At 42.3% G+C, this 14,194-nt stretch overlaps 2 protein-coding genes across 2 annotated transcripts; both read left to right on the forward strand.

The window, feature by feature from the left end:
• The first annotated feature begins 113 nt into the window (after positions 1 to 113).
• On the forward strand, positions 114 to 7,611 carry pfdn5 (prefoldin 5). Its single transcript, XM_064966286.1, has 6 exons — positions 114 to 209; positions 3,278 to 3,380; positions 3,597 to 3,628; positions 6,521 to 6,595; positions 6,926 to 7,031; positions 7,141 to 7,611. The coding sequence occupies exons 1-6, from the start codon at positions 144 to 146 to the stop codon at positions 7,218 to 7,220; spliced, it is 462 nt and encodes a 153-aa protein (XP_064822358.1). The 5' UTR covers positions 114 to 143; the 3' UTR covers positions 7,221 to 7,611.
• A 1,407-nt stretch (positions 7,612 to 9,018) lies between these two features.
• Positions 9,019 to 14,127, forward strand: wdr77 (WD repeat domain 77). The gene is made up of 10 exons (XM_064966289.1): positions 9,019 to 9,408; positions 10,004 to 10,189; positions 10,381 to 10,519; positions 10,765 to 10,814; positions 11,273 to 11,343; positions 11,546 to 11,603; positions 12,243 to 12,311; positions 12,429 to 12,537; positions 12,625 to 12,693; positions 12,830 to 14,127. Exons 1-10 carry the CDS (start codon positions 9,300 to 9,302, stop codon positions 12,984 to 12,986), a joined length of 1,017 nt encoding a protein of 338 aa, XP_064822361.1. The 5' UTR covers positions 9,019 to 9,299; the 3' UTR covers positions 12,987 to 14,127.
• Positions 14,128 to 14,194: the final 67 nt, after the last annotated feature.

A 14,194-nucleotide genomic window follows, 5' to 3' on the forward strand; every position in this document is an offset into this window, starting at 1 on the left:
GTGCTTTGGTGTTGAAAGGAATTGCATGTATGCTCCAGCTCGGTAGGGGGCAGTATGGCACATCTTCACCTTTGTAATGGAAAGGGCGTTTTCTCAACCTGGAAATACTTGTACTGGAAGGGTCATTTCTCACATTTTCTAACATGGCGGTGAATCTGACAGAGCTTTCTCTTCCTCAGTTGGAGGGACTAAAGACTCAACTTGAGCAGGTAACACGGCGATATTGACTCTTTCTAGTCGTAGTTGAAATGTAACCTCAAGCTAGGGACATTTTCTATTAGCCCAAGTGTTTCCTTGTCCCAGCCCAGCTGATGAGCTTGCTAGCTAGCCAGTCATGCCATCTGAGTTACGTTAGCGGTTCCATATGTAGTTTTTTTTTGTGGTGCTTAATTTACTTACCTACTGCAGTGCTTAATTTGAGCAGGATCCGGCATCTCTCCGTTTTGTACCTCTCACTTTTTGCAATGTAAGAATTATAATGCGATCTAAGTTAATTCGAGTACGTTATTTGTTAATTATCCTGCACCAACAAAAAAACAATGTGAAAAGTACAATTTCAGCTCCGGCCTAATATTCTAAGAATTGATTCGGTTTGGGCCGGCCCCGGTTTCTGGTTTGCGCAACATTGTACAGCCAACACGTGGCTGTAACTCATAACTAGAGTTAGATTTTTATATATATATGTGTATATATATCTGCACTGATGGACATGAGTTGCAGCCTGCAACTCATCTCTCCAGCTTTGCACTTCATTTACAGTGCAATCGGAAAGTATTCAGGCCCCGTTGAATGTTTTCACATTACACGTCACAGCCTTACTATAAAATGGATCAAATTAAATCTAACTCGATCTACACACATTACACCATAATGACAATGCGAAAAAGTTTAGAAAAAATAGATACCTTATTTACATAAAGCATTCAGACCCTTTGCAAACTCGGGTGCATCCTATTTCCATTGATCATCCTTGAGCTGTTTCTACAACTTGGAGTCCACATGTGGTATATTCAATTGATTGGACATGATTCGGAAAGGCACACCGGTCTATATAGGGTCCCACAGTTGCCTGTGCATGTTAGCGCAAAAACCAAGCCATGAGGATGAAGGAATTGTCCATAGAGCTCCAACACAGGATTGTGTCATGGCACAGATCTGGGGAAGGGTACCAAAACATTTCAACATTGATGGTCCCCAAGAACACAGTGCCTCCATCATTCTTAAATGGAAGAAGTTTGGAACCACCAAGACTTCCTGGAGCTGGCCAAACTGAGAAATTGGGGGAGAAGGGCCTTAAGAACCCAATGCACACTCATCTGGTCTGATAAAACCAAGATTGAACTCTGGCCTGGATGCCAATTGTGACATCTGGCAGAAACCTGGAACCATCCCTACGTGAAGCATGGCGGTGGCAGCATAATGCTGTGGGGATGTTTTTCAGCAGCAGGGATTGGGAGACTAGTCAGGATCGAGGGAAAGATGAACAGAGCAAAGTACAGAGATCCTTGATGAAAACCTGCTCCAAAGCGCTCAGAAACTTAGTCTGGAGCGAAGGTTCACCTTCCAACAGAACGACAACCCTAAGCACACAGCCAAGACAACTCGGGGGTGGCTTCGGGACAAGTCTCTGAATGTCCTTGAGTGGCCCAGCCAGAGACTTGAATCCAATCATATACATGTAAGCCAAGCTTGTAGCATCATACTTGACTCTGTAATCGCTGCCAAAGGTGCATCAACAAAGTACTGAGTAAAGGGTCTGAATACTTATGTAAATGTTTTCTTTTTTTCTATTTTTATACATTTGCACACATTTCTAGAAACCTGTTTTTGCTTCGTCATTATGGGTTATTGTGTAGATGAGTGGGGGGAAGAAACATTTTAATCAATTTTCGAATAAGGCTGTAATGTAACAAAATGTGGAAAAAGTCAAGGGGTCTGAATACTTTGCGTATGCACTGTATTTTCTTATAGAATCATTCCCGCGCAAAGAGTCCTGGAGGAGCTGCAACACCCTTGATTCATTTAAATACATTTGCCAATGTTATAGGCTACTGCTGTGTTCATAAATAAAATAATTCAGAAAGCCTACTATACCCTGAAGGCCAATAATTTAGCCACAAAGGATCAATAGCTTCTTAAAAAAAATAGCCTAGTTGTGAATTGTAGCCCAATAACAAGGAATAGCCTAGTCAGGAACGTGTGGCAAATCTGTCAGTGAAAAAAAAGAATGTATACAAAACAGGCATTTCGCAGTATTTCAAATACAATCGAAGGGGAAAGGTTGGAGAGTAAATGGCTCCTGCAGAAAAAAGAAGACCATCTATGTTGTAGGCTACCAAAATATTTGATCAACTTTCAAATATTGTTTTACAAAAGAGGGAGGCCATCACCAGCAAGTGAGCTGCGCATCATTGGGCAAGTCAGTGAAACTGAAAGCATTTTTACGACTAATTTCCTCCTTACATCGTAGCCTACAATATGTCTCCACACACCTAGACCAAGGTTATTGATGGATTCAAGACACAGTAGTTTTTATTAATCTAATTTTGTCAGTGTCAAATTAGCCTGCCATTTCAATTATTTGTGTGGTATTAAAAAATATTATACCAAAGTCTCCAGTCATGTAAAATGACGAAGAATTGCTTGAAATGCGTTTATAAAGAAGCAATATTTTTCCTGGACCCTAGGCTACTAAAAATGTTCCCAATGTGTGTAAATTCTGTAAGTGCCTCTACTGCTCTATGCCACTACGCAAATGCGATGATATGCATGCAATGCTTTATTATAAAGGTCCTTTTTTTGTGTGCTTTCTGGTACCTCAGAACTCCCCCGGGTCAACCCCCTCTCTCGCTCACTTTTTGTTCTGGTACATCTCGATTTACAAATTAAGCGCTGCCTACTAGAAAATACTAGCCTGCCTGGTCTTATGTAGTGCCTGCCACATTTTACGAGAAGTGTTCATAATGTAAATAAGTTGTCTCCATTTATTGCCAGCATGCTTGCTGCTCTGGTAGCCAGTTTGCAGCACAACGCTTGCTAATAATAATGTTTTGAAACGCTGTCAACTAGTGTCCATTCATTAGGAAACAAACTTAGCATGATCTCAGCTTCCACATTCAGTTTATTTCAGGCCAGTATTCGTATAAGTATTCAATGCAATATATTTGGGCCAGGCGTACTTAGTTCATCAATGGTCATTAATGAAATTACTGCAAAGAATGGGTCTGGTGTCTGTCTGATAAGTTGGATCATCAACTGGTTCTTCCATGTTTTGCAGGAGACAGAGTTTTTGACCTCTTCTATAGGTCAGCTCAAAGTTGTCCAGACGAAATATGTAGAAGCTAAGGACAGTTTAAGTGTCCTCAACAAAAACAATGCAGGTGAGCTGCTCAAACTACGTTGGTTTGTAATGGACTTTTTTTGTAACTTTATATGCATTCTATGCCTTTTGTTTTCTATGGAAGCTTTTATAGATACAAAAATCAATTGATTGAAATTATCTTTGCAGATCTCATTCCACATTAGTGTTTGAAAGTATGATACACTTAAATTGTTAACTTACATTTTACCTTTATTTTTTCTGGTCCTCTTTTTAGGAAAAGAATTGCTGGTGCCCCTCACAAGCTCTGTATCCTTATGTTACTGATCGGGCGATGCCAAAAAACAAGGGTTTCATTAGACTTTTTCATTACTCTACAAACATACCAGGAAACACATTCTCACATTCAACATACTTGAGGACTAATTTGAGATTGATTGAAAGTGCATTGTTAAATACAGTTTGAATGTAAATGGGACCACAGCACCTTCTCTGTCATTATATTGTTGCAACCTTAACCCAGTGTTTCTTAATCCTAGTCCTGGGGACCCGAATGTGGTGCATATTTAAGTTTTTTCCTTAACACTACACACCTGATCCAAATAATAATCTTATTATCAAGCCATTGGTACTGGGTCTGAGTGGAATCGGTTGTATAGTGTATAATTTGCACCCTTTGGTTACCCAGGACCGGGTTTAAGAAACTGCACTTAACCCAATACCAAGTCCCTCTGTGGCGATGTTTTCCATTAACTGTAAAGCATAGCCACATACATAGAAAAAAAACTAAAAGTCCCTCGTCTGTCACAAATGTTGAATAAAATTATATTTGAACTTACTCTGCCCGACTGTCCGTGGGGTTGATCCTTCAGTGGGCTGAAATGTTTGTCAAAATAGGAAAATATTATTAAACAGACAAGACAAGTGCATGCATGCAAACTAACCGAAGTCTTGCAGGTGTTAACATGGTTTTGCTCATGTGCCAGGTGATGGATATTTCAATGGCAGTACCAGCACTCTAAAAAGTTGGGTAAATAATAGTTTCCTGTGAAAATTGTATACAATTTGGACCCATTGAAAGACCAACCACACAGACAACCGGTAGAGTAAGTTCAAATGTAATTTTATTCAACATTCTGGCTGGTAAAGAACTTTGACTGTATACCATGAATTGGTATCACAGTCTGACTTTTCTTAGGAAACCCAATCCCAAACGACCACGTCGAGATGTTTGGGGCCTCTTGGTGTAACAGTTAAGGTGTTGGCTTGACAGAATCAAATCAAATGTATTTATATAGCCCTTCGTATATCAGCTGATATCTCAAAGTGCTGTACAGAAACCCAGCCTAAAACCCCAAACAGCAAGCAATGCAAGTGTAGAAGCACGGTGGTTAGGAAAAACTCCCTAGAAAGGCCAAAACCTAGGAAGAAACCTAGAGAGGAACCAGGCTATGTGGGGTGGCCAGTCCTCTTCTGGCTGTGCCGGGTGGAGATTATAACAGAATATGGCCAAGATGTTCAAATGTTCATAAATTACCAGCATGGTCGAATAATAATAAGGCAGAACAGTTGAAACTGGAGCAGCAGCACGGCCAGGTGGACTGGGGACAGCAAGGATTCATCATGTCAGGTAGTCCTGGGGCATGGTCCTAGGGCTCAGGTCCTCCGAGAAAGAGAGAGAGAAGGAGAGAATTAGAGAACGTACACTTAGATTCACACAGGACACCGGATTGGACAGGAGAAGTACTCCAGATATAACAAACAGACCCAGCCCCCCGACACATAAACTACTGCAGCTTAAATACTGGAGGCTGAGACAGGAGGGGTCAGGAGACACTGTGGCCCCATCCGAGGACACCCCCGGACAGGGCCAAACAGGAAGGATATAACCCCACCCACTTTGCCAAAGCACAGCCCCCACACCACTAGAGGGATATCTTCAACCACCAACATACCATCCTGAGACAAGGCTGAGTATAGCCCACAAAGATCTCCGCCATGGCACAACCCAGGGGGGGGCGCCAACCCAGACAGGATGATCACATCAGTGAATCAACCCACTCAGGTGACGCACCCCTTCCAGGGACGGCATGAGAGAGCCCCAGCAAGCCAGTGACTCAGCCCCTGTAATAGGGTTAGAGGCAGAGAATCCCAGTGGAAAGAGGGGAACCGGCCAGGCAGAGACAGCAAGGGCGGTTCGTTGCTCCAGAGCCTTTCCGTTCACCTTCCCACTCCTGGGCCAGACGACACTCAATCATATGACCCACTGAAGAGATGAGTCTTCAGTAAAGACTTAAAGGTTGAGACCGAGTTTGCGTCTCTGACATGGGTAGGCAGACTGTTCCATAAAAATGGAGCTCTATAGTAGAAAGCCATGCCTCCAGCTGTTTGCTTAGAAATTCTAGGGACAATTAGGAGGCCTGCGTCTTGTGACCGTAGCGTAGGTGTAGGTATGTACGGCAGGACCAAATCAGAGAGATAGGTAGGAGCAAGCCCATGTAATGCTTTGTAGGTTAGCAGTAAAACCTTGAAATCAGCCCTTGCTTTGACAGGAAGCCAGTGTAGGGAGGCTAGCACTGGAGTAATATGATAAATTTTTCTGGTTCTAGTCAGGATTCTAGCAACCGTATTTAGCACTAACTGAAGTTTATTTAGTGCTTTATCCGGGTAGCCGGAAAGTAGAGCATTGCAGTAGTCTAACCTAGAAGTGACAAAATCGTGGATTAATTTTTCTGCATCATTTTTGGACAGAAAGTTTCTGATTTTTGCTGGGAACCAGGTCCCGTTCGTGGCTACGCTCCGAATTCACTACATTTGTGTAAGAGGTGGGATGGTGCCTGTGAGGCCACTGGGTAGACATGTATACATGAGGGACTTGGTATAGAGAAGTGTGGGGACATGCTCTCCCGAAGTTTGGGGGTAGTGTAGCGACCTTAACCCAACACTTAGTGACCTCGTCAAGAGGTTTCGATTTCTTGACATAGCTGTTAAGGTGTTGGCTTGACAGTTTCTGGACCAGTGTTTGAGTCTTTGGGGGGGGGGGGGGCTACCTCCAGAATTCGCTATAATATCTTCAGTATGCTTTACATTTACATTTAAGTCATTTAGCAGACACTCTTATCCAGAGCGACTTACAAATTTAATTTATTAGTATTGTTGTTGAAGTTTCCTGTTGTGTTTCTTAACATCACTTGCTATTAGATGTACGTCCCTGGAACACTTGATGACGTGGAACATGTCTTAGTGGATGTGGGGACAGGATACTACGTTGAAAAGGTGGGCAGAAAAGTAATTGATAATATCCTTCATTGTACAGTCGACTCGTGATTTGCAGTTTGGGTAAGTACTCTGTTTATAGTTTTCCAGTCCCAATTCAATTTGTTTCCATTTAATTGCTCTGTCTGGGCAAGTGTCATGGAAAATGTATGGAGTAAAAAGTACATTTATTTTCTTTAGGAATGTAGTGAAGTAAAAGTTGTCAAATAGTAAAGTACAGATACCAAAAAAATTACTTAAGTATTTAACACCACTAAGTACATTTTAATTGTATGTTAGTACAAATATTTGGACATCTGAGTTTGAGCCTCATTTCAACTATCTCTGCAGAATGTCAATGATACAAAGGAGTTTTTCAAGCGCAAAATAGACTTCCTCACCAAGCAGATAGAGAAGATTCAGCCGGCTCTGCAGGAGAAATATGGCATGAAACAAGGTAACACACACAAGTTTGTATTATATTAAGTATTTATGTTAAATGCAATAAAACCTTACTTGTATAGTTTATGTTGGTCATTCCTTCCTGTCTTTGTTCTGTTTTCTAGCTGTGATTGAGGTGATGAACATTAAGATCCAACAGCTTCAGAGTCAACAAGCGTCACAGTCGGGGACCACCAAAGCCTAACCAGTTGAAGATGGGGCTTACACCAGTCTGCTTTGGTTCTTCATGATTGGGGGGGGGTTGAGTTACTGAAAACAAATTCTGCATGAGCTGTTAATGGGTTGAGCCAAGATAAAACTGGGCAAAAGACAAAAATGTAGTCTACAATGCAGAACCTAAATTTGTGCTGCCAACACTACAATGGTGAAGGGCAGCCAATGTTAATGTTGTAACAAACTCTCCTGGAAAATGTGAGTCTTTATTTTTGATTCAGTTTACGTTCATTAGCCGGGTTGCAGAAATATAACTGAAATGTAGGTATTTATTTGTGTACCTTATGTTCTGTGTAGCAGTTTTTGATGCTTGTGTTGCTATAGCAATAGTTAATTTGAATAATAAAATAGGCTCCTCTGGTCATTGTCTCAGATTATAATTTTTGTTGACATGAAGTCTGTAACAAATATTTTGAATGGAGAAAAACATTTGTGCCATCCTATATTACACGTGTCTTTCAGATTTTGCTCAATGACTATGGTTCACTGAAACACAGTGCTTAATTTGCAAATCGCAAGGTGCGGGTGACCTGCGGAGTTCTGAGGTACCTGAACGCATTAGCTTCTTTTTTAAAACCTTTATTATAAAGCATTCAATATATATCATCGCATTTGCGTTGTGGCATAGAGCAGTAAAGAGGCACTTACAGAATTTACACACATTGTGGCCGAAAATTGTAGCCTGGGGTCAGAGGAAAATATTGGCTTTTATAAACTAATTTCATGCAATTCTACGTCATTTTACATGAATGAAGGTTTTGGTGTATTTTTTATTTATTTTAAACATCACACAAATAATTGGAATGGCAGGCTACTTTGACACTGAGATCAATAGAAACGACCTTGTCTTGAATCCATCAATAGCCTAGGTATGTGGAGACATATTTTAGGCTACGGTGGAAATGATAGTCCTGAAAATGATTTTCAGTTTCACTGACTCGCCCAATTATGCGCAGCTCACCCGCTGGTGATGGCGGATAGGCTTTTAGCACAAATGTTTCTCTTGTAAAACAATATTTGGAAGTTGATCGAATATTTTGGTAGCCTACAGAGATGAGAGTTGCAGGCTCATGTCGATCAGTGCGGGTCGAGACATGTTTTATGATATCTCATTCTGCTGTGAGAGATACTGGCGCGCTTCTCACACAGCCACCACCAAACAAAGGTTACAATGTTGCGCTAACCATAAACCCGGGCCAGCCCAACCCAAGCAACTTTTAGAATATCAGGTCCGGGCTGAAAATCTACTTTTTCACATTACGTTTTTTTGTGGGGGCAGGATAATTAACGAGAAAGCAACGCGAATTAACGTTGATCGCTTTTATTATAATTTTTACAAAAAGTTACAATTATTTTTCATGCCTCGAGAGGTACCGGATAGGGTGTGTAATTTAACAATAGGTTCTAGAACAAAACAGTCCAAAAACAGAGGTGCTGGATCCATTTCCCTGCATGATCCTGCTCAAATGAAGCAGTATTACACCTCAGTGGAGGTTTTGGCACACCATGGGATTGTTGTATGGTCGTTTTTTAAATGCATTTGATTATTTTTCATTTTAGGATTTGAGCAAATAGTAAAGATACGTTTCATGTTCCAGCAGTGTACTGTAAAATGGAACCTGGTGCGCGTTCTGCAAGACGCACCGTTTTAGAACGTTCAGATGGAAATAGGCTATGTAGAACAAACATGCCTCTGACGTCGAATAATAACGAATCACATTCGGCTCTATTCGTGGTTTTATCTGAAACGTTTCGTCACTGAACGTTGCCCTGGAAGCGGAAGTGTGCGATCCACGTGGTGCGATGTGCTGTTTTTGAGTTCATTCATTTCTGGCATGATCAATGGAACAATGAAAAATAATATAATTCAAGACTAGAAGTTAAAAACCTAGTCTAACCTAAATCAGTTAGCTAGTTTATTAGTCTGTGTTTTCTTGACTATCTAGTGTAAAGTGAATACATTTGTTGTATAAAATATCAAATTTGCATTGCAAACACTTGAGTGAATCTGACTACGCTAGCTTGAGTGAATCTGACTCAGAGTTGCCTGATGAAAAGTACAGTAAATACCAATATGATCAAGGAAAACCGATGGAACATACCCCCAAATGCCCCTGCGTGCATGGAGAAGCATTTGGACTCGGTGCAGTACAGAGCAGGTAAGCAAAGTCACAGCTAGTAAAGTGATGCCTGCCTTGTGTGATAACGTAGGTCCAGACACTTGGCATGTAGAAAGAGCTAGCTAGATACCGCAGCACGTGGTGGTGTCGCGGGAATACTGTTGTGTAAATCAGATATTCGATGGCTTATCACAAACGTTTGAGTATCTATGGAGCTTGCATCATTAACAACAACAATGACTGTGCCCCTGACCCTAGCCTGATCGATAGGTAGCTGCTAAAACGAACTAGTCACTTCGAAGAGATGTCGCCTGTGTCATTTAGCTAGCTATCTGGCTAGCCACCTAAAGTATAGTCTAACAATTGGAGCGAGCTATGCGTTGATTGTAAAATGACCTGTCAAAAGACACACCATGGCGTTAAGCAAGTTAGAATGGTAGATTCCCTAAAAAGAGAAGAGCAAGCTAGCTAACTTGGCTACAACTGTCAATTAAGACGTCACTGGCGTCCAGGCTACAGGCCGTGTTTCTGCAGGGACCAAAAAACGTTATTTTCTGGGACCCAATCATATGGCACTTTCACACAAGACCTCAGATGATTCAGCTATTGACATTACACTATTTTCTCCCCCTAGATGGCACCCTGTTACTGGGGGCCTCCAGTCTGACGGGCAGATGCTGGCTTGGCTCCATCTGGGTCTACAGTGACCCCAAGCAGTCTCCCAACGAGGGCTTCTGCAAGGCTGGTGTGCAGACAGAGGCTGGAGTCACAGAGGCAAAGTGGGTTTCAGAGAAGGGCATCCTAGTTGCATCTGACTCTGGTAAGTAGGAATTACAGTTATTGTTACACATGCATATCATATTCAGCTGTAAATAAGGTTGTTCAACCACAGAGGGAAATATCTTTTAAAGCACAATGATTACATTTATTTCAGGCCACTTTATCACTTAGATTACTTGGTATACAACAGTGTGGGTGCAATGGGGTTTGACTGGTGTCTGGGTTTTGTAGGTGCTATTGAGCTGTGGGAGCTAGCGGAGGATGAGAGCCTGCTGGTGAATCGGTTCACTAAACTCGAACATGATCACATCGTCACCAGCGTGAGCCCTGCTGGGTCAAACCACGCCGTCAGCGGCAGTATGGACTGCCGGTCAGTGGGGGGGGCATTCTTTGATTGTGTTTGTGTGTGTCACGCACATCTTGTATTTTGGATATGACTTAACAGACCCTAGGCCCTCAGTGTGACCAGCCTGGCTTTGAGTCTGTTTTAACAGCTGCAGGTTATGGAGTGTTTTGCAGCCTAGTATACATTTCCTGGTAAAGATTTAATATAATTTTGTATGCTGTGAATGGCCTATGTTTTGCTCAGTTCTTTCTCTTTTCTTCATGCTGCAGAATCAAAGTCTGGGACCTTAGTCAGGGGGAAGTGGTCAGCACGTATAACGGTAAGGAAACTACATCTTTATATCGCTGTATCTTGAGCTGCACAGTGACTCCACTTTTAAAGTGTCAGTTACCATGTTTCTCATGTTTTATATAACCTGTCTGGGGCGGCAGGGTAGCCTAGTGGTTAGAGCGTTGGACTAGTAACCGAAAGGTTGCAAGTTCAAATCCCCGAGCTGACAAGATAGAAATCTGTCGTTCTGCCCCTGAACAGGCAGTTAACCCACTGTTCCTAGGCTGTCATTGAAAAAAGAATTTGTTCTTAACTGACCTGCCTAGTAAAATAAAGGTTAAAAATTTTTTTTTTAAATCGTTAGTCCAAACAATTGCAGAAGGTTTTGTAACTAAAACAAGTTTCTATTGGACAAATTAAGGTAGCTCCCTAGGTTCCATTTTAAGAAATGTTTTGCTATAGAATCTGTATAATTCATACATTCCTGATCTGTCTCATGTTCCACAGCTCACTCTAAGCCAGTCACTTGTGTATCCTGCAATCCATCTGATGACTCCCTCTTCCTCTCATGTGGCCAGGTAAGAGCCAAGACTGATTGGAGGGTTGTCTGTTTGAATCATTTGTTCAGATTGGAATGATGTGTGGCTTATATATTGTGTGCTGTCCTATACGAAAGCTAGATACAGTAGTCGGTTGTAACTTACTGTACAATGGAGAACCTAGTAACAGTATGAAACTGTTAGTACACAGTCTCTCATTTCTCCATTCCCCTTCCCTCAGGATGGCCGTCTGTTGCTTTGGGACAGGAGGAAACCCACCAAACCAGCTTCTAGATTAGGTGAGTAGAACCAGTCTGAACTGCACATCCAGCGAGGCAGCAGGGTTTTTCTGAACCAAGATGCGTAGACTATTCAGTTGCCAGTTGATTGACACCTCTGATGTTAATCTTGGATTGTCAGTGGGTCTTGTAGTTTTTCAGTATTGGCTATGGAGTGTCGTTTTTAAGGCTGCCTTTGATTCTGTTGTCGAAGTGTACGTCCACGAGTAAAGCAATATTATACAATTCAATTCTGATATCCGCATGTCAGGTCACTGCAGTAGAAGCTCACACCAACATGTCCTTGATAATCAATGAGGCTTGTTTCTATATTTCCTAAGCAACTTTTCCAGCAATCCTCGTAATTTCAATAAAGCTGTGTTAAGACAATAATTGTGTACATTTTGTAAACATCCACACCTCAAAAGTTTCCTGACTTCTGCAGCACACCAAAGTACCCATTCACTCTGTTCAAAGTACCCATTCACTCTGTTCAAAGTACCCATTCACTCTGTTCAAAGTACACATTCAGTGCATGTGAATAGTCTATTTTTGAAAGCATGTACATAGTCTAGTGTGGACAACCATCTTGTTCAGTCAGTGCATGTTGCTCTGCTAGGTGCTTTCCCAGCTAACTTTGGAGATTTGATCTTGTCTCAGAGGTAGAGCCCAGCTGTTGCCCTACCTCAGTGGCCTGGCATCCCCACCACAGGACCACAATTGCATACGGTAAGGACTAGCACTTCATTTACCGTAATGCATAGTGGTCCAACCACGTCATTGTTCTAAAAGATCAATCTTCCAGGCTTCAATGATTGATATTTGTTGACGGTTGTGTTGGGTCAGGTGACGAGCTAGGACGCGTGACTCTGAAAGACTTTCAGGGCACAGAGCCTGCCCAGACGCAGAGCACCCACAGCCGTAGGGTCTCCAGCCTAGCCTTCTCCTCACACAGGTAAGCACCAGCTCACCTCACACACATCCATAGCAGTAAGTGGTTTGTCAGACTGGGCTAACAATGATCTCTTACCTTCCACCACAGTGCCCCCTTGCTAGCCTCCATCAGTGATGACTGCTCTGTTGCTGTGATGAACTCAGAGCTTAAGGAAACGTGAGTCCCAATATCTATGGGCTTTTGTTCACAATCTCTCCCTAGCTGATCCTGTTGGCTTGTCAACTCAGCCCTATTCAATTAAAATAGTACATCATTCACCACTTAATAAGGTGGCTCTGCTCTTCCTGTCCAGGTTGAGAGACAGGAGGCACCAGGACTTTGTTCGGGGTGTCTGCTGGGCCCCTGGTGGTTCTGACACACTGACCACCGTGGGCTGGGACCACCAGGTCCTCCACCACATCACGGGACAGGATGGACCGGCCACTGGTGACTCCACGTCCCCACCGTAGACCCACCACCCAGCCTGGTCAGGGGATAGGGGAAAGGTGGTGGTGGAAGTATGGGGGGATTTGATGGGTTGGCATGAGGGTAGAAGTTGTCAATACCCACCACACTGGAACAGAGAACAGGGCAGTGTACTGATGGTTTCCCCCAATCCTAGTCTCAAAGTACCCATGTTCATGCAGGTTTTTCTTTCCAACGGATTTATAAATCAATTCTGTGTTAAGGTAGAGTCAGCAATGTACCAAGTCAAACAGGATGTTTTCTGCCACCAACTAAGAGTAAAGCTAAACATTTCAGCTTTTTTTGTCCTGCAGCTATCACGTTGAGGCAGCACATGCGCATTTGTCTTGTGGCAGCAAAGTCTTGCGCTGCAGATTTGCGGTTCATCCTGTTGCTCGTAGCGATGTCATATGCCGAGTCTCAGCTCTAGGTTTATTAACCACTTGTAGGACGTTACCTGTGGTGTGCAGTTGTTTGTTCTTGGGGAAATTCACTAAGTGATGGATTGGGGTAGTTATCATGTGGGTTACTTGAAGACTTGGGTTTGGGAATGCTGCCAAAGGAAATGGGAATCTTTAATCTAATGAACCCATCTGATCACGTTTATAGTCCAACCCCATGTAACCTTTGTTTACCCACCCAGGTTGCTGTATTACGTGGCATGTAAGCCAGTCTGAGAAGTGTGAGCCACTGGCTCTTTGGATAACACGATTATGTGGGTGAATTGGATTTACTAGTCAATTATACAGTGGCTCATTCTGATATAACTGGTCTGGAATAACCTGGTTCAAGTTGTGACCACACAATCAATGGCATGAGCAATTTGTTTTCCAAATTTAATGAAGAATTTATGTACATTTGAAAAATCTGTAAATCTTCACTTCAGGGCTTGTTTGGATCAGTGCTTCCATTCCATATTCTCCCTTGTCCTTGGCAGTTTCTTTTGTTTAATGTTCTCATTTCTCTCACACATATGTACCAGAAACAGAAAGTGCTGTCCTTAACGGTTTTCTTCCACACAAAGACGTTCCTTGGATTGTATGTACAGTACATGTCTGGTGGTGCTTTTTGGAAGTCGGAGGAGTACAACTTAACTGACATAATCAACTTTTTCCATTCTTCAATAAAGTTTGTCTGAATACTGTATATTTGCGAGTTGATTTTACTTTTCCAAACACATGAATCTCACTATACTTTCAGTCTTCTGTAGGAA

Source organism: Oncorhynchus masou, chromosome 5, assembly GCF_036934945.1.
Source record: "Oncorhynchus masou masou isolate Uvic2021 chromosome 5, UVic_Omas_1.1, whole genome shotgun sequence".
NCBI classification, from domain to species: domain Eukaryota; kingdom Metazoa; phylum Chordata; class Actinopteri; order Salmoniformes; family Salmonidae; genus Oncorhynchus; species Oncorhynchus masou.